The sequence below is a fragment of the Peromyscus californicus genome, unplaced genomic scaffold, assembly GCF_007827085.1.
Source record: "Peromyscus californicus insignis strain IS unplaced genomic scaffold, ASM782708v3 Scaffold_4__1_contigs__length_199733344, whole genome shotgun sequence".
NCBI classification, from domain to species: Eukaryota; Metazoa; Chordata; class Mammalia; order Rodentia; family Cricetidae; genus Peromyscus; species Peromyscus californicus.
The window spans coordinates 81,745,836-81,764,352 of NW_026294562.1; the positions used below are offsets into that span (position 1 = coordinate 81,745,836).

The window sequence follows — 18,517 nt, forward strand, 5'->3', positions numbered from 1 at the left end:
GCTTCCATCTCCTGAGTGCAGGGATTGCAGGCATTCATTCTCATGCCTGGACACATCTCTTTTCTCAAAGCATGTACAGGAATGCCAGTGCATTTTTTTTCTGAGCACTTGTTATATGCCAAGCATGTAGTGCATGTCACACAAGTGCCTAGCAGACATTAACTCACTGAACTCTCCCAGCCACAAAGCAGCATTTCTGTCACCATCCCATTATACAGATGAGGTAACCAAGGTGTGGAGATCATATAACCGAAGTGCAAAAATCAGACCCCTGAGTCCTCAATCCCTGAGATACCCATCCTTGAGAAAAGAATGTATGAGCACACTTGGAGGTAAAGGAATATTGTGGGGTTTGCAGCACAGTGCAGTGTCTCTCTGCAACATGACTCAGTCCTACACCTCCAGGAGTGAATGGTCCACCCCTGGTCACTTCCTCAACTCCCATTCACCATTCAACCTATTGTACTCTAGTTTCTGTTCCACTCCTTCCACCGCAGGCCGTCTTGGCAAAGAGTGCCAGTGCCCTCTTGGTCTCCAAACCCAGAGAACTCCTCTCCTCTTTCATCTTGCTTGACCTCTCAAGTGCACTTGACACACCTTCCCGAGACTATTAGTTATCTGACACAGACTCCTCCTGGCTTCTGTTTCTCTGCCCCTCTATTTTCTTTCTGCTCAGCTCCTAAACAGCTCATGTTGAAGGTTCTGTTTCAGGTCTTGGGTAATGGCATTTATTTCCAAGCCTAGGAATATCTTCCAGATTTTCTTCTGAGCTCCAGGTTCACTTACTGGACATTTTATCTTCACCTGCTTTTGCCCTCAAGACACAAGTAATTGGGCAAGTCTTGAACTGACGTAGTCATCTTCAGCACCCTCTCTCTTTTATTCCCTAATTCCGAGCCTGGCACTGACCCACCCCACAGCTCAGCCAGGACCCAAATATCTATCTAGCTTCCCCTAGCTGGTCTCAATAACATCAGTTGTGAAGCCCTGCTGCTTCCACATTCTCTCTACGTCTAACTCCCGCTCACCTTCACAGCCATTGCCCTAGTGAAGATTCTTACCGTTTCTCTCCAGAATTGCTATTAATGTGCTATCTCCAGCATATTGATTGGACTTTAATCAAAATGTTATTTTTAAAACAATGTCTCACTGTGTAGGCCAGCCTGGCCTCAAACTCCTAATCCTCCTGTTGTAGCCTCCTGAATGCTAGAATTACAGGCATGTGGCACTGTATCCAGCTTTCAAGGTTCAAAAAGCTTTCCTATGTGTCTTAACATCTTACCCATGGCCCTTTTATAGTTGCTGTGCTCTCTATTTGGACTAGCCTTTCCTGATATCATTTGGCAGGAACTTATTCTTTAAGAATTCATCACATAGGAAGCTTTTCCAATAGCCTCCATTTGACTATCCACCCATCTAGCTACCCATCCATCCATCCATCCTTCCATCCATGCATCTACCCAGTAATTACTGGGAATATATTACATTCTAAAATCTGAGACTAGGTAAAAAACAGACAGGGTCCTTGTTTCCCCAGACACAGTCTCTATGTTGCAGATGTATGTTGAGCAATGAATCAATCAACAATTGATTAATTGTGTGTGTGTGTGCATGTGCATATGTGCATGTGCATGTGTGTGTGTGCATGTGCGTGTGTGCATGTGTGCGTGTGTGTGTGTGTATATGTGTGTGTGTGTGTTACTAGAACCCAGCACTAGCAAATGTGCGCACTAGGCAAATACTCTACCAGCAAGCTGCCTCCCCAGCCCAGGTGTGTTGATTTTTGTCTTCTCCTCTTAAAGTTTGGGTTCATCTTTTGATATTCAGAGTCTTGGACATGTTAAGCCATATAGGCCTTAAAAAATAAGAAAAAGTTTGTTGACCAGTTCCATGACGAAGTCTATCAGCTTACCATGCCTATCAACAAATAATAAGTAAGCAAACAAACGTGAAAGATGAAAAAGGAAGGAAGTCTAGTTTGTTTGGATTTATTCTTCGTGATTCCCTGCTGACCTCTGAGTAATCCTTGTCTTTCTGTTGTTGTTCTGCGTGGTCATCAATCATACCTCTGGCTGACTGACCCTGCTGCGTGCCTTTGATTTTCTACAGGTGTAGCAGAAAACTCAACCAGATCCTTGTTTACCCACCATTCGTATAGAGTGTTTGCTTAATAACATGGTGGGTGTTTCCAAGCTCAAAACAGAGACCTCAAGGACAGAATCCATTTTGTTTTGAATTTTTGAAAGCTTGCTTAACTCCTAACCATTACAGACACTACAGGAGGCAGGAGGCAGAGAGAGGGTAAAAGAGTAAGGAAAGAAGCAGTTGAAAAGTCCACGTCCTTCTTTGGAGTTCAGAGAAAGCAGTATGGGGGATGTTGGGTGTAAATGTCCACTGTTGTCTTCTGAGAGCTTTTGGCTCTTCGGTGAACAGAGAAATTAGTGGTACCCCAGGTTTTCCAATTCTTCATTTGAGCATACTGAAGAATCAAGCTGCTTCTGTCTCTTTGGAAAATCAGCATTCATATAGCCCAAGCTGTACACATTACCTATCTCCTATGTTAGAACAAAGGTCTCAAGCCATATGCATCTGAGAGCATCTGTATCACCAGACGACTATCAGAATGGTTTCCTCCCCTACTGAAGGAACAGATGTCCTGGGTACCACCGCCATTCTACTTCGTCATCTCCACTAGTAATGCTTAAATCACGTTTCTTCAGAATAGCATACCCTGAATCTCACCTTCCCTTGGGTCAGTATCCCATTCCTATGGTTCAAATGTATCCCTTCAAAATTCATGTGTTAGAAATGCAATCCCCAAACTCATGTGTTAATAACATTTGGGGATGGGATCTCTGGAGATCATTAGGAGATAAAGGCATAAAGTGGGTTCCTATGATGGCATTAGCAGCTTTATAAGAAGAGGAAGAGCAACCTGAGCTATCGTGCTCACTCTGTGAGGCCCCTGTCTGGTCACAATGCGGCAAGAAGACTCTTTACCAATGGTCACCACTGTGCTGGACTTTCCAGCCCCAAATTACAAGCCAAACAAAATTCTCCACTTTATAAATAATCCAATTTTATGTTTTTAACCAGAAGACTAACCAAGACACCCATGATATGCTCTTACGAAGCCCTCCTACCACTTGTCTTAAGAAGCCGAGGCTGAAGAGTTCCAGGCCAGCCTGGGCCACATGAAAAGACATTACCTCAAAAAGCAAATGTGATGTCTTTCCACTGTTGAATGACTACATGATGGAGGGTCAATCAAGCCTCGAATGCCCACCACCTCACCTCATTACCTCTGACTGAGAATCGCTTAAGTTTCTAAGTCACATTTCCTGATAGTACTGACTCTTGTGATCATCACAGGATTTTGATCCTTGAATCTTTCAGAGATTCTAGTTTAGAAAATCTGAGCCGATGGCTTAGATTTTTGAAACCACGGCTCTGGAGACTAAGTTTGTGAGATGCAATGGCTGGGAGTTTACAGTGAGACATTAAACACAGATGCTGATAAAGATGTAAGCAATTGTCCCTAAAGAGATTGTTTGTCTAGTTTTTCCACCACACACAAGCAAAAAAAAAAAATTCTCCATTAAGGATGAATATAAGAAAAACTACAATGGGTAGAATGCCCTCTTGTCAGAGCGGCAAAGATTAAGAGTGGAATGATAAGGTATGTTATTTGGTGTCTGGGGTCCTTGCATGCTTCTTTTGATAGGCATGTGGGTTCCAGTACGCACTTAGGTTACAGAAGGTCAGAGGCTTGAGGGTAGAAAGAGTTCTTGGCAGATGCAGTGAAATTGCTGGAAGTGCGATGGGCTAAACAGACCTTTGAAAACTCCATAACTTTAAGTGGGTATCAGCGTGTCATCGTTGTTTCCCCCACCATGTGCCAGGAAGCATCCTAGAAGGATGGTATCTGTTCTCCTTACCTGTCTGACCAATCTATAGCTAGTATCGGATGCTTCAATTCCATAAACACTGGTGTTTTTTTTCTTTGTTTTTTTTTTTTTTTTTTGGTTTTTCGAGACAGGGTTTCTCTGTGTAGCTTTGCGCCTTTCCTGGAACTCGCTTTGGAGACCAGGCTGGCCTCGAACTCACAGAGATCCGCCTGGCTCTGCCTCCCGAGTGCTGGGATTAAAGGCGTGCGCCACCACCGCCCGGCTTTTTTCTTTGTTTTTTAATGAGGGAGTTTCCCTGAGTTACTTCCCAGATGGCATCCTGTGCTTGCTAACTCACATGGAAGACACAAGCACAAACTTGAATATGACTCCTGGAATGACCATTGGGGTAGCCATTGGAAAGCACAGAATCTATGCTCCCTTGGAAAACAGCATCCTTTTTCATTAGCTGTACCTCTGCAGCCATCATTCAAAATAAAAAAATATATAAGCCTTTCTAAACATAAGTCAGTGAATATCCTCTTACCAGGTGCATTCCTATGGAGGTGGACATTGCTGTCTCAATCTCTGTCCCCACATCTTCGATGAAGGGGTATTCATTCTGCTGATGGATAAGCACCTTGGCTCCCGTGGAGGACACCAGGAAGGGGTTGTATTCATCTTCATTTATGTATAAGATGACTTGCAGTCCTGAGAGACAGAGCAGCTTGCTGTAGTCAAAGGCTAGCAAAACAGTCCCCAGGGCCTTGGGGGAGCCTCCAATCCAAGACCCAGGGACTCCCAGAAAGTAAAAGGTAGGTGAAAACCAGACTGGAATCTCTAAGACAGTAGGACTTGTGTTTGATCTGCTTATTACAAGTTCAAAATAGTGATTCAAACACATCACAGTCACAGCACCGGCTAAGACTAAATCCCTGCTAAATAAAAAGGAACTGGCCGAGACATGTAAATCTATGTAGTTGCTGATAAAGGAAGTTCTATTGGGCATCCAAAGGTACCTTCAGTGCTGTGGCTGTTTACAGAGTGGAGCTGGGGAAGAGATAAAATGTGATCGTGTATCTGGTTGTTGGTCTAACCTCCTTTCTTCCCCTGCTCTTGTTCTCTATGCAGAATATATTCTGTACCCAGCTGCCAGATGGAACATTCAAGACTGGAAATCAAGTCAGATCACCACCTGAAGCCCTTTAGTGAAATCTCTCTGGATATAGGGGAATGCCATGGATTCCCCCTGCCTGTCACCATCAAGACTATGAAGATTAGTCTGATCTATGTCTTTATCTTCAACTTATCCCATTCTCTCCCTTTCTGGCTCAGCTCCAAGCACACTGCTCTTATGTGGTAATTTGAATAAGAATGCCCCCATAGACACATATGTTGAATTTTTGGTCCCCAGTTGGTGGAACTGTTGGGGAAGGATTAGGAGATATGGCCTTGGAGGAAATGTCACAGGAGTAAGCTTTGAGGCTTCAGACACTTCCTGCCACCCCTAGTGTGCTCTCTGCTTCCTGCTTTCAGTTCGAGATATGTGCTCTCAGCTGTTCCTATCACCATGTCTTTGCTCCGTCACCATGGACTCTAACTCACTGAAACTGTAAGCCCAACTGAATGCTTTCATACATTGCCTTAGTCATATTGTTTTATCTCAGCAACAGAAAAGTCACTTATATACCTTATTTATCTCTCTAGAACACATTGGATTCATTTCCTTCTCTAGAACCCAGACTGCTCCTGTGAATGCAAACATGGGCCTTCTCATCTTTAAATATCCCCCTCAATGAGGTCTTTCTGAGTGCCCCCTTTTCCAGCTCTTTTCCCGTTCTGAGCCCAGCCACTCTGTCATCCCCCTTTCTGCTCCCTCCCCCTCCTACCTCTCATTAGTATTGTGGTTAAATCATGTCTCTGCATGTTTATTCATTTTCCTAATGTCTCTTTCCATGGGAATGCAAGTTCCCTAAAAGCAGGAATGGCATCTCTCATTCCCCACTGTATTCCTAGCTCCTCAAAGTGGGACCAGCAGATGGTAGATAGTAAGTGTTTAGCAAGTGAATGAATGAATGGGTAGAATCTGTGTGAATTGAAAGATGGGAACTTCAGAGCTATTCTAACCCTTTCTATTTGTAAATAAGGGAACTGAGCCCAGAGAGGGATGTGGTGTACAGGAGGCCACACAGCTTCTACAAAGCAGAGCAAGAACTCTGCCCCTGTTCACTCAGTTCCCACCCAGCCTCTTGCCACTGCAATGTGCATTGTGGGTCACAGCTTCTCAAGGTCTTGGAAAGAACACCGATTTCAGAGTTATGAAAGCCAGGATTCTGTGTAGATTTCCCCTATAACAGAGCCTGGCTATTCCTAACAAGAGTATATCTGTGTAACAAATTAAGTTCTATTCACGTTGAACTTTTCAAGAATTCCCTTTGCTTGGCCATGGTGGTGTATGCATGCCTGTACTCTCTGGACTCAGGAGGCAGTGGTAGGAAGCTCACATGTTTGGGGCCATCCTGGGCTTTCTAGTGAAACCCTATCTCAAAACATGTAAGGGCTAGGGGTGCAGCTCAGCAGCGGAGCGCTTTGCTCAGCATGTGCAAGGCCCTTGGTTGGATCCTTAGCAGCACAGAAAAGGCATGGAGGAGCTCCTTCTGTGAGGAACCCAACCTGGTCTGCCATGTTCTTACCTCCCCGACAAAGTAGACATAGCAGAAGTAGTAGTGTCATAAACGGTTGTAATGGTGGCAGCAGTGATATCAGTGATAGTTGCCCACATGGTGTGTGTGGCTAGAGTGTGTACCTTCCCCCGGCCAGGTTCACAGAGTGAAGTGCCAGCCTCCATTGTGAAGGCATCTGGAGATAGGACTTTAATGAAGGCTCAGTAAGGTCTTAAGGGCATGGATCTAATCTGACAGGACTGGTGTCCTTATAAAAAGGAGAGACATCACAGCACCCTCTTGAGACAGAGGAAAGGCCATGTGAGGATACAGGAAGAAGGCAGCTACCTGCAGCCAAGAGGAGAAGCCTTATCTGAATCCACAAGTGCCAGCACCTTGATCTTGAACTTCCAGCCTTCAGCATTGTGAGAAATTAATGTCTACTGTTGATGCCACCCAAACGATGGTATTTTGGTATGGTAGCTTGAGTGTGTTCCAGATCGTATTCTACGTGCTCTGAATAACATTTATGGGAGCTACTGTTACTGTCCTCATTTTATAGTTGAAGGGCAGTAACCAAGGTCACACAGTGAGAGGCAGAGCTGGGGTTTGGCTCCAGAATCTGTCATCTTAACTAAGTTAAAGGTGTGTCTGCCCGTCTAATCTCCTATTCAGCCCATCTGGGTTTAGCTCTGTTTAGACGCCACCTGCCCAGTATTAGTCACCCCAGCAACGAGCTTAAACCAGAGTGGTTTGTCAGCTAAAGGGAGCCCAGCAGTGTCCCTGTGACTCTCTCAAAGGTAGAGACGTTAGAAAGGCAAACACACCCATAGCGAGGAAGAGAATGACCATGGATGCTCCTGTATGCACTGGGAGAGGGTAAGTATGCCTTTGCTTTAGAGCCAGGTGGAGGGGGTGGAAGTTCAAACTTCCCCACTTGTACTGCTGCCATCAAGATAGTTACTCCAGTGTCTCAGGGTCCCCTCCACTCAGGTTTCCTTACCATACTCACTGCCCCCCATGGAGGTGCTGAGGATGGTGGCGTTTTCTCTGTTGTTGAACGTGTAGCAATTTCCATACATTGGATGGTGGAAAAGCGTGAAGTTCCTATGGAGGAAGAGAAAGGCTCATACGGAGCTGGGCTGGGGCTTGCCCTTGTGTATCCCAGTTGAAGTCAGGAAGCACTGTGTTGATGGAGAAAACTTTCCTTGGGGCTAATGGATATGAATGTGACTCAGTTTTCCCATTTTCCTCTGGTAAAATGAACAAGCCCCTCAGCCAGGCTGACAGACCTTGAAGTAGAATTAGACTATGCCCTTTGTTCTCACTCTTAATCCTCTCACTGCCATCTCTATTTTGATTTGATATTATTTTGTCTTTGAAATAGGGTCTCATGTATCCCAGGCTCACTTCAAATTCCCCATGTAGCCAAGAATAACGTTGAACATCCTATCTTAATGCTTCCTTCTTTGGAGGGCTGGGAGTACAGGTGTGTACCACTGTACTTAGGGGTGGAACCTGAGGCTTTGTGCATGTTGAGCAATCACTCGACCAACTGAACTACATCCTCATCCCTGACATGATATTCTTAATGTCACATGTCTGTCCCCAAACTTCTCTACCCTTGAATTTCTCAGATAACACTTGAAGCTTTTCAAATCCCCAGCCCCATGAAATGACCCTCAGAGGAGTCTCATCCTATGGCCATTATGCAATTTCAGGACTTTTACCCTCAAGGGGAGATTACCCCAAACACTCAATGTTTGCAAGGACCACTATGTATATTAATGTACAGAAGGGTCAGAAAGGCTTGGAACTCAGAAAAGAAGGTAGTTAAACCATTCAGACTGGTGGGGTCACCTCAGAATGTCCCATTGACTTAATCATCACCACCAGGGATGATTATTGTATTCAAGGTGCAATGGTCTGAAGAATCACAAATATAAACACTTAAACACTGCTGCCTGCCTCCCTCCCTCCTCCCCTCCCTTTCTTTTTTCTCCCTTTGTCCTCCTTCCCTCCCTTCCTCCCTCCCTCCCTCCATCCATCCATCCATCCATCCCTTTCTTCTTTTCTTCCTTCCTTCCTCCTCCCTCTCTCTCCCTCCCTCCATTTCCCCTCCCTTCCTCCTTCCTTCCTTCCTTCCTTCCTTCCTTCCTTCCTTCCTTCCTTCCTTCCTCTGTACTAGAGTAATGGCTCTCATACATAATAGTAATATACAAAGCTACAATGCATACTATTGACTACTTGTGTTGTAACAGGTAATTTAATGGGTTTAAAGATATAGTGATTTGCCAATGTGAATTCTAGGAAAGCCAGAGCTACACAGAGAAACCCTGTCTTGAAAAAAAAAAAGATATTGTGATTCCACACCAGGTATATTTTCCCAGCGGCCCTGGAACCTAGCTCCCGTGTAAGTGATTTTCCAAAGGGCAGAGTCAGTGTTCTTAAGACCTACAGGTGATCTGGAGGTGCATGGGAAAAGGCCTAAGGTTAGAGCCTCTGATTCTCAGAGAGTGTCCACTCCTGACCTGGCATCACAGGACATCCCATCGTAGAAGCAAGTCACCAGCAGTTCTTCGGCAGAATAGCTCATGTTGATTTTCTTCTCTAGAGGAACCTGAGCCATGATATTCATGTAATGAAGCTTGTACCACTCCTGGATGGCATTGATTCCCGAGCTGAAGGTGTAGGTGGCACAGTCAGAGGTGTCATTTGAGCACTGTGAATAAGAGGAGACACCAGGCTGTCAGTTCCATTACTGCTGAGAGAACTGAGATGAGTTACAGATGCCAGCTTAGATCCTTGAGAACAAGGTTGGTTTCCCCTTACTTCCGGGAGCTTGAAGAGGTCAACCTTAAGCCTCAAGGATAGATGAGAGAGCAAAGAAGGACACTGAGGTCAACCCCTATGTCTTCCTACTACTGTCTGCCATTGGACAAGAAGAAAAGTATGTTTTTAGGGTCCCCATATTTCTAGGGTTTAGCTAATTAACGTCACTATCTTCCTACTGAACTCTTCCATTTCTTATTATAGACACAGTCTAGAAATCTGGATTCTAGCCCAGACTCTGACATTACCTCTCTGTAGGATCTCAGCCAAGGCACTAACGTATGGAGTATGTCACTGACAGAATGTTAGTTGGAATACCAGCCTACTCAACTACACTTAGCAAATGGTTGGAAGGGCTCATGTTTGAAATACTTAATTATGAGGGCTCTAGAGAGAAGCCATGGAACATTCCAGACATTTTCATCACTCTGGGGTTGGAAAGTGTCCTAAAAGGACAAATGTCCAAGGAATTTGGTATCAAGAGAATCATGTAAATATCCTATGAATGGAACCAGGAGGATTTTGAAGTCTCAATGATTTTGATGAGGGGCCTTTTTCGTTCTTGAGAATTTGTTTAGATTGATAGGAAGTATTGCTATGTTCAAAAGTCTCATAATCAAGGCTACCAAGGTGAAGAAATAGCCCCTGTCCATGCTCCAGTGGTGGCATAGAGAGGCACAGGTAGTGACAGTCTTTACCCAGGAAAGTAATAGAATTCATTTTCAGCGAATAGCTGCTTCCTATTTCCACTGGAGTGGGGTCAGAGAGGAGATGAGAAGCCTGGCCATGGCACCTCATGAAGGCAAGTACTACTGGGACCCTGGTGCATTTGCTATAGTTTATTTTCCCCTTTCTGATGTCTGTGTAGCAATTCTGCTTCGGGACCCTGTCAGGAGGTACTCCCCAAGCTTGGTTAAGTAGATTCCCAAGACAGAATCTGCATCTTAGGCATTAACAGAAAGAGTGAAAATGGTCTCTTTAATTCAGGATCAGTATCCAAATGAATCCCATCATTTTTTGCTCCCTAGATCACTAGGTCTCCCCAAATTTCTGTCTTTAAAAGGCCTCCTGTGAGTCAGTGGTCTTAAGACTTCGCCCATGCCTAAACCTGCTTGAGATTGGTTTCAGTTGCTTGCCAGCAAATCACTCTAATGAAGTATAAATCTTACAGTTGGCCTATTGGCTATAATGATTAAGAAGAGACTCTGAGTCCACCACCCCCAGCTCCCCTCCCATACCTGTGAACTGTGACGAAGTGAGTCTTACCAATTGAAATCCCACCAATTTCTTTGACTCATGAACATGCATGACATTGGAAGCCTTGTGAATGATTTTCCCTTCGATTTTCCGCTTCCGACCAGTGAAGAAGTCCGTGGCCTTTCCCTTCTCACTCTCACTGAAGACCAGCAGTGGGATCAGGTTGAGGAATCTGGGTGGTGAGCCTTCCCAAGTGGATCTTGCTTCTCGGCGTTTCTGAGCTTTAGCATCTGGAACATCTTTGACTCCATACAGGGACAGCAAAGCCTGTTTTGTCTCACTATCCAAGTCAGCCAGAAGGTCACTCACAGCACTGTACCTACCAAAGTGGAAAGGAAACGTCATGGAGAAGAAAGACCTTTGGCATGGTGCTGTTGCTTCTACGTGTTTGCCTTCCATCTTGGTGTCAGCCCTGTGTCTCCTGACCACTTCCTTGGCCAAGGGGACCAGGTCTTTCACTATTTGCACCATTCAAAATGACCACTGGCTCCCACCTCTGCCACCTCTATCTACTAGTGCTTGAGTATGTTGATGCCTCCAATCAGTGTTTCCAGAGCGTTGACTCTCAGGTGCCTCCTGTAAAGTAGCCCAAATGAGGACACATAAATAACTGCTAACTGTACGGGGGCAGGCTCTGCTTCCACCCATAACACTCTGCCTCTGCCCACAGAGCATCCTCCAACCAGTGCTGGGAGGCAAGAGATTGGGACTGTCACCTTGACAACACCCCCACACAGAAAACAAGAGCTGACTACGTGAAACATAATGGCATTTTTTTAAAAATAAAATCGTCACTATACCAAATGGTCCCAGTTTCTCTCATAATTCCTTCTTCCCTCTCCCTCTTGCTTTCTGTAGAGGTCTCGACATAGCACAGTGGCTAAGGAGATCAGTTTCAGAGTCAAGCTACCTGCCTTGTTCAAGTCTCCATCCTAATGCAGGCTATGTGACCTTAGACAAGTTTCTTAGCTTTTCTGTGTCTCGAGTTCCCAGTTTGCTTATTTGTGAAATGAGGTTATTGGCAAGGCTCACTGTGTTTATTATAGGTATAAGAAATATAGTTGGGTATGGTGGCACACAGCTGCAGTGCCACCACTCGGGAGGCTGAGGCAAGAAGATCACAAGTTTAAGACCAATCTGACTGTCTCCAAGTATATAAATAATGTTAATTTTTAAAAGGGAGTATATATATATATATATACTCCCTTGTAGTGGCATAAATATATTTGTTAATAGTTCACTCCCTCACTGTAGTCTAAGCTCCACTAGGGCAAAGAGTGTGTTAGAGTTATTCTGTGTTGTGGCCAGAACCCAGCAAAGTGTCTGACAATTTACAAAGGCTAAGTAAATAATTATGGATCCAATATGGGTGGAGAAAGGAAAAGGGAACGATGGGAAAGGAGAGGGGAAAGGAGAAAGACAGTGGGAGACTTTGGAGGCAGAGAATGAGTCTGAGGCCTGATTTGGGTTTTGAGCTTTGCCTTAAGTGCGAGACTGACCAACTCAGCTTCTGCTCCCTCTTGCCTCTTCTGCTCTTCCCTGTTCTGCAGCCTCGCTCTGCAGCCCGGCTCTGACTCCCCGCCCCCCGCCCCCGCGCCCCACTCCCTGCAGCCCCGCTCTGCCCCCCCCCCCGACACCCCCCCCCACACACACAGCCCCACTTTGCAACCCGGCTCTGACTCCCCCCACCCCCCTGCAACCCGGCTCTGCCTACCCCCTCTGCACCCTCCTCCACCCCCCCCCCCCACCCGCAGCCCTGCTCTGCAGCCCGGCTCTGACTCCCCCACAACTCCCTGCAGTCCCACTCTGCCTCCCCCGCCCACGCGCAGCCCAGCTCTGCAGCCCTGCTCTGCATCCCGGCCCTGACAAATTCTGCTGCCTTCTGACTTGCCTCCCAGATCAGTTCCCCATAATCCCGAGGACACCGATGACCCATTTAGAACAGGTCCTGCCACTGACATCAGGGCAGCAACAAGGGTTGATCCTGTCCAGAGCTCAGGGAGCTCAATTACTGGGCTGGGCTCACTGAGATGAGGGGTCAGGGCAGCAAGGATGCTGCCGGAAGTCACATGGGTGTCACTTCTGAGTCAGCCTGGCTTTTGGGGAAGAGTACAGGAGTGAAACTAAGTGAAGCTAAGAGGAAAGGCTCAACCAGGCTACATGTGTGTTTGGGGGAGGCAGAATGCTAACCTCGCTCCAGACTCAGTCTCCAAGCAGGATTGGTGGAGCAGCCTCCCCTGCCTTCCTGCCTGAGACATAGCTATTCAACAGAAAACATTTACAGGTCTGGAACCGATGTTGGAGATCAAATCAAATTTGTAAAACCTGTGTCAGCAGGCTGGTGAGGCGCTCAGACCGCCACTCTGGGGGAGGTGCTTTGGCATCCATGAGAAGCCAGACTTTCCCCGCTCCCAGATGCCAGGGCAGCAGTCTCTTACTTGTAGGGGTTGATGTTGCAGATAGTGACGGCAGGGAAATCCAGCTTCTGGAAGTGGACTTTGATGGAGACAGAGACGGTATAGAAAGAGAAGACGAGGAGGGCACACTGCCAGAGAATGAGGGCCACTGCCGTCAGCGTGAACAGGATCCACAGCAGGCGCCGAAGGCGGCCTCGGGACACCACAATGCGGCGGCAGCCGTGGGTGTTGGTGTTCAGGCAATACCAATGCATCAGGTCCTTGATGGTTGGTGCCTGGGGGCCTCGAACCGGCAGGTTCTTTTTGATTTTGGCTTTGATCTTCTCTCCAGGTGCCATGGTGAGGAGGGGACTTGGCAGTCTGCAGAGTTCTGAAGGGACAGAGGAGACATGTAAGTGAGATTGCAAGCACAGGCCTGCCAGCCAGTCCCTGAAGCCTCCGACTGGGAAACACCAAGCCCACGTGTTCTGAGAGGCCTTCTTCTTCTTCTTCTGAGGGCTGGGCAGGCTGCATTCTGAGCCCTTGGCCCCTTCTCCAGGATATTTGCTTTGGGCCATCCCAGCTACCTCCTCCTCTTAGGGCCCCCAGGCCTAACGCTGTGGGGGCAGGGCAATGTGTCACCTGCACATACTGGCTGGACTGGCTGAAGGACCTTTCCCTGGTGTTCCTGGGGCTGGTGCCCTCACAGCAACCCAGCCAGACTTCTGTTATCAGGCAGGGCACTAAAACCCGTGCCTTATCGCCTCCACTGGCCACCTCTCCTCGAGAGCAGCCCTCTTGTTTTATGACGTCTCATGGTGCCTAGCAAAATGTCCCTTCTGCACAAAGCAAGGGCTAGGCAAGGAGTCACTGGCTGACAAAACCGCCCACAACTTCCCAGCAGCTCTTATAGATCGTATCCTGACCATGTTTTCCCTGCTTCTTACAAGTGAAATGATTTCTGTTTCTTCTCTTTACTGCCTGTTTCTTTCTATAGCACCTGATGTAACAATGGCCCATGGCTGTTGGCCGCTCCGTATTTACCAGGTGTCATGCCATTCTACCTGAATTTTAAGATATTATAATTTGGAGAAGCACCTTGATTCAATGGCAGCTTCAGGAGTGAGTGTTGGAAAATGAATGAACACATTCACAGTGTGTATGATGCCTCTCAGCTGCAGAAACAGTACAGCACAAGATATTCATTTTAGCAATGAACTCACTGTACAGTGGATAGAATTATCAGTCTCATAAATCTCTGTAATAAATCATATGTAATCTCTGTATATAAATATACAGCAGATTTATTTGTTTCAAAAATTACATGAGGTAGATACGCTGTTGTTATCTCCATATCAGAGAGGTAGGGTGACTTGCTGGGGATACACAGCATGGCTCCTCTGTCCTTTGGGGGTCTAAGTTCAGGACAAGGACTTTGATGATCCCCATCGAGTTATTTTCTTTTTCAAGATGGGTTTTGTTAAGGCATTTTCATGCATCCATGCCATTATACCTTGTTCCTATTTGTCCCCCCACGCCATTGCACTTGCTGGTCCTCTTCCTCCTCCCCAATAATCCCCCATTCTGTTTTCATGCCACATGCATTCCGTTACTCTCCCTCTCCCCCTCCTCCCTTACAGTCTTCGTCCATTTGCTCATGATCCCCTTTTAGTCCCCCTGCTACATACACTTAAATCTGGCTTCTGTATATGAGAGAAAACATCTTTTTGAGAATGGCTTATTTTGCTTAACACAAAGATTTCCATTTCTATCATCAAATTCTCCAGGCAGGATTCTAGACCAACAGAATTCATTTTCTTCCATCCTGAATCCATGGAATATGGTCCAAAGTTGGGGAAAAGTTGGGAGAGTGAAGCTCTCAAGCTTACCATGCTAGTGGGTTTAAGGCTTATAATAAAAATAAATAGGGAATGGAGGGCAGGGGTGAGATGTTCTGAGGCCAGACTGCCCCCAATAACCTCTCCCCCAGAGACTTACATATTGTTTTCTAGGTAGAGAAAAACTAGCTCTAATTTCAAAATTATGCTGTTAGCCTCTTGGCAAGCAGTGTAATTTACTTGGCTCTACTTTGCTTTAAATATTGTCATCCTTAAAAAAAAAATTGCACATGCTTTAAATCCCAGCACTCAAAAGGCAGAGGTAGGAAGATCTCTATGAGTTTAAGTCATTCTGGTCTATATATCAAGTTCTAGGCCACCCAGGGATACATTAGAAAGAAAGAAAGAAAGAAAGAAAGAAAGAAAGAAAGAAAGAAAGAAAGAAAGAGAGAGAGAAAGAGAGAGGGAGGGAGGGGGAGAGAGAGAGAGAGAGAGAGAGAGAGAGAGAGAGAGAGAGAGAGAGAGAGAGAGAGAAAGAAAGATAACAGTTTGTCTTTAATGCATAGTTCCAGGATCAATTTGTGTAAAACTGCAGCCCAGAGACGGTTCCTTCCGCTGCCAGAAGCTGAATTCTGGACCTAGCTCCTAACACTAGCTCTTCTCACGGAAGATGATTCTTGGGGTTTCTCTGCCCATTCATCTCTTCCCCAGAGGATCAGCCAGTTGTGTGATGGGGCACTCCAGAATGTCCACATAAACAATTCAACTCCAAGGCAAAGCAGGAGTGTAGCCAGCACTAGGTTGTGGGGCTTGATTCAGTTCCGTTCTTTGGTAGAGGAATTCGACGCTGATACACTCAGAACTTAAAGGCGAGCTCACTGAATGGTCCTCAACAATCTTCTCAGGCAGGGATCATAAGTCCCTATTGTACAAACGAAACAGACACGGATAGACTAAGCAGATTGCCCTAGGTCATAATAGAAAGTGTCCCAGCTAGGATTTGAACCCGAGAACCCACACTAGTTATGCTGTTCCCTAAATAATGACAGTGGTTGCAGTCACAGCCGCAGCAGAGGCAATAATAGCAGCCGGCAGTCACTGATAAACCGAGCCCAGGATTCCTATTCCAACATTTTCACCTAATTTAATTCTCACTGCAGACTAAATGAGGTATTATTACTAGCCCCCTCCCACAGAGGCGCAAAGTGAGGTGCAAAGAAGTTAGGTTGTTTGCCCAAGGCCACACGGTAGGAAAGACTTAAAGAATTCTTGGAAATTCCCGGTCCCAGGTCCTGACACCTGCTCTCTTCTGTCCCCTGCCCCCTAACCTTGCCTCTTCCCTGTAAGGGAAATAAAGCTTGGCGAGGGGTGAGACATTTGCGAGGCTCTGTTCATCCTAGAACTTGGGCACGAAAGCCTGGGACCAGGGAACGTTTCCATTCTCTCCAGGCCACGGTGTTGTTCGGATATAGCTTGAGACTCAGAAGCAAGGACTCAAGGCTACGCGGCAGCGCTGCCCCGCTGACACGCTGCAGGCCCAGTCTGTCCGGCGGCGGGGAGCGACCTGGCGCAGTCTTGTGGCAATAGCCATCTGCTTTGGAGTAGCTGCCGAGAGGGCAGCCGCTTCCAACAAACCCGCTTCATGTACTTGGTTCTTTCTACAAGTCACCTCCAAAGAAAAGCTTTCCCGGGGGCTGAAAGGAACAGCCGCGGTCAAGTGCATGCTCCTCAAGGCTGGGCAGTGGGGTGAGTTGGGCAGAGAAGAGCCGAGACGCGCTCCCTCCGCTCCCCATTGGTTCAGAAGCGCCTGTCGCTCAGCTTTGTATCCCGGGCCGGGGTCTGGGGAGAAGCCGGGGCTAGACCCAGATCGCCTGGGAAATGTCTTAGCATCCCGCCACCGGCGGACAGCGTAATATTTTTCTTGGAAGCCACCGCGCCCCGTGGCTGCTCAGGTACCTGGAACCCCGGAATCGGACCGACTCGACGCGGCTGGACTTACCTCTCAGATCCGAAGGGTCGCAGCTGGCGAGTGCCGGGCCTGGGGACGCTCCTCTTCTTCTGACTTCATAAAGCCAGCATCTCCAGGAGGCACAACCAGGAGCGCCCATGGGCCAGGCCTAGGCCCGCCCCCTCAGACTCCGCCCACACCTGCCCAGGTGTTTTCCCCAGGCCACCCCCGGGCTTGGCTGAGCCCGGAGTGAACCACGACCCCGCAGCGCCACCTCCCGTCCTGAGTCAGCTCTGCGCCGCAGCCTGGGCTGCGCGGCGTCTTGCTGTGGCCCCGCGCGGGCTTGCTGCCGCCCCGAGGCCACTCTGCAACCTGCATTCCTGCTGGGTCACAGCCCCATCTTCTCCCAGGTACTTAGCAGAGCCAACGACTGTGCAGCTCCTGGGCCTCACTCTGGCCCAAATCACAGGAAAGCTCTTATACCAGTTCCAGCAGAGGTTCCACGCAGCCTCTTACTCCTCACCCCTCCGACCTTGTCAGGACCTGCAGCATGAAGCTGCTTCAGGGTCCTCTGGAGTCTGGCAGCGGGCAGCAGGAGCTGTTCAACCAAAGCACTCATTTTTGGGGCCTGCCAGCTGCCTTTCTGTAGGAACTCACACAAACGACTGCTAGACATAAGTTTAGAACACTGAAACTGTGAGGGACCAAAGATAGGTAACCGAGTGACGATCCCTTAGAGCTGGGAAGAAACATGGCCCCACAGAAGGGACGGCATTAACAAGAATTAAAACGCCTTAGACTCGCCGGGCGGTGGTGGCGCACGCCTTTAATCCCAGCACTCGGGAGGCAGAGGCAGGCGGATCTCTGTGAGTTCGAGGCCAGCCTGGGCTACAGCGCGAGATCCAGGAAAGGCGCAAAGCTACACAGAGAAACCCTGTCTTGAAAAACCAAAAAAAAAAAAAAAAAAAAAAAAAAAAAAAAACGCCTTAGACTCTGATGTGTTCATACCCACCTACAGACTGTTAAAATTCAGGTTCTGGGGATGCGGATGTAGCTCAGGTGGTGGAGTGCTTGTCTAACACACTAGAAGCTCCGGGTTTGAGCCCCAGTATCAAACGAACTGAGTGTGGTGGTGCATGTCTGTAACGCTAGAGCTGGGGGTGGGGGTGAGAAGAGAGCTCAGAAGCTCAAGGACATCCTTAGCCTCATAGTGAATTTGAGACCAGCCTGTGCTGCATGAGACCCTGTCTCAGAAAAGGAAGGGAGGGAGGGAAGGAGGGAGGGAGGAATGGGAGGAAGAAGAAAGGAAGACTCTGATTCAGTAGGCTGGGGTGGGTCTCAGAAGTCTGCATCTCTGGCTTCCTGTGAGATGCCTCTTTTGCCTGACCAAAGATCGCGCTTTGGGTGGGCAGACACGTGTCAAGCATTATTGAAGAACAGTTTAAAGAAACCCCCTAACCATGATTTCTTGCAATAAATGCTCATGATGGAGAATTAACACAATAATCCACACTCCTCACTAAATCCAGTTAGTAGCATTATTGTACTGGCTAGTTTGTTGTTAAGGTACGTGATAGTTATTTGGGAAGAGAGATTCTCAGTTCAGAAAATACCTCCGTAAGATTTGCCTGTGTGCAAGCCTGTGTGCATTTTCTTGGCTGGTTGGTGACTGATGTGGAAGGGTCCAGCTCACTGT

General features: G+C 47.3%; 1 protein-coding gene across 1 annotated transcript in view; it reads right to left on the reverse strand.

Annotated features, from left to right (window-relative positions):
* Scnn1g (sodium channel epithelial 1 subunit gamma) overlaps window positions 1-17,645 on the reverse strand; it is a 35,862-nt gene extending 18,217 nt beyond the window's left edge. Inside the window, exons 1-6 of the mRNA XM_052712944.1 lie at window positions 16,873-17,645; window positions 13,078-13,426; window positions 10,649-10,958; window positions 9,082-9,272; window positions 7,554-7,657; window positions 4,435-4,598 (exon numbers count right to left, since the gene is read on the reverse strand). Coding sequence (XP_052568904.1) covers window positions 4,435-4,598; window positions 7,554-7,657; window positions 9,082-9,272; window positions 10,649-10,958; window positions 13,078-13,426; window positions 16,873-16,981 — 1,227 coding nt within the window. The 5' untranslated portion in view covers window positions 16,982-17,645. The remainder of the gene's footprint in view (window positions 1-4,434; window positions 4,599-7,553; window positions 7,658-9,081; window positions 9,273-10,648; window positions 10,959-13,077; window positions 13,427-16,872) is intronic.
* Window positions 17,646-18,517: the final 872 nt, after the last annotated feature.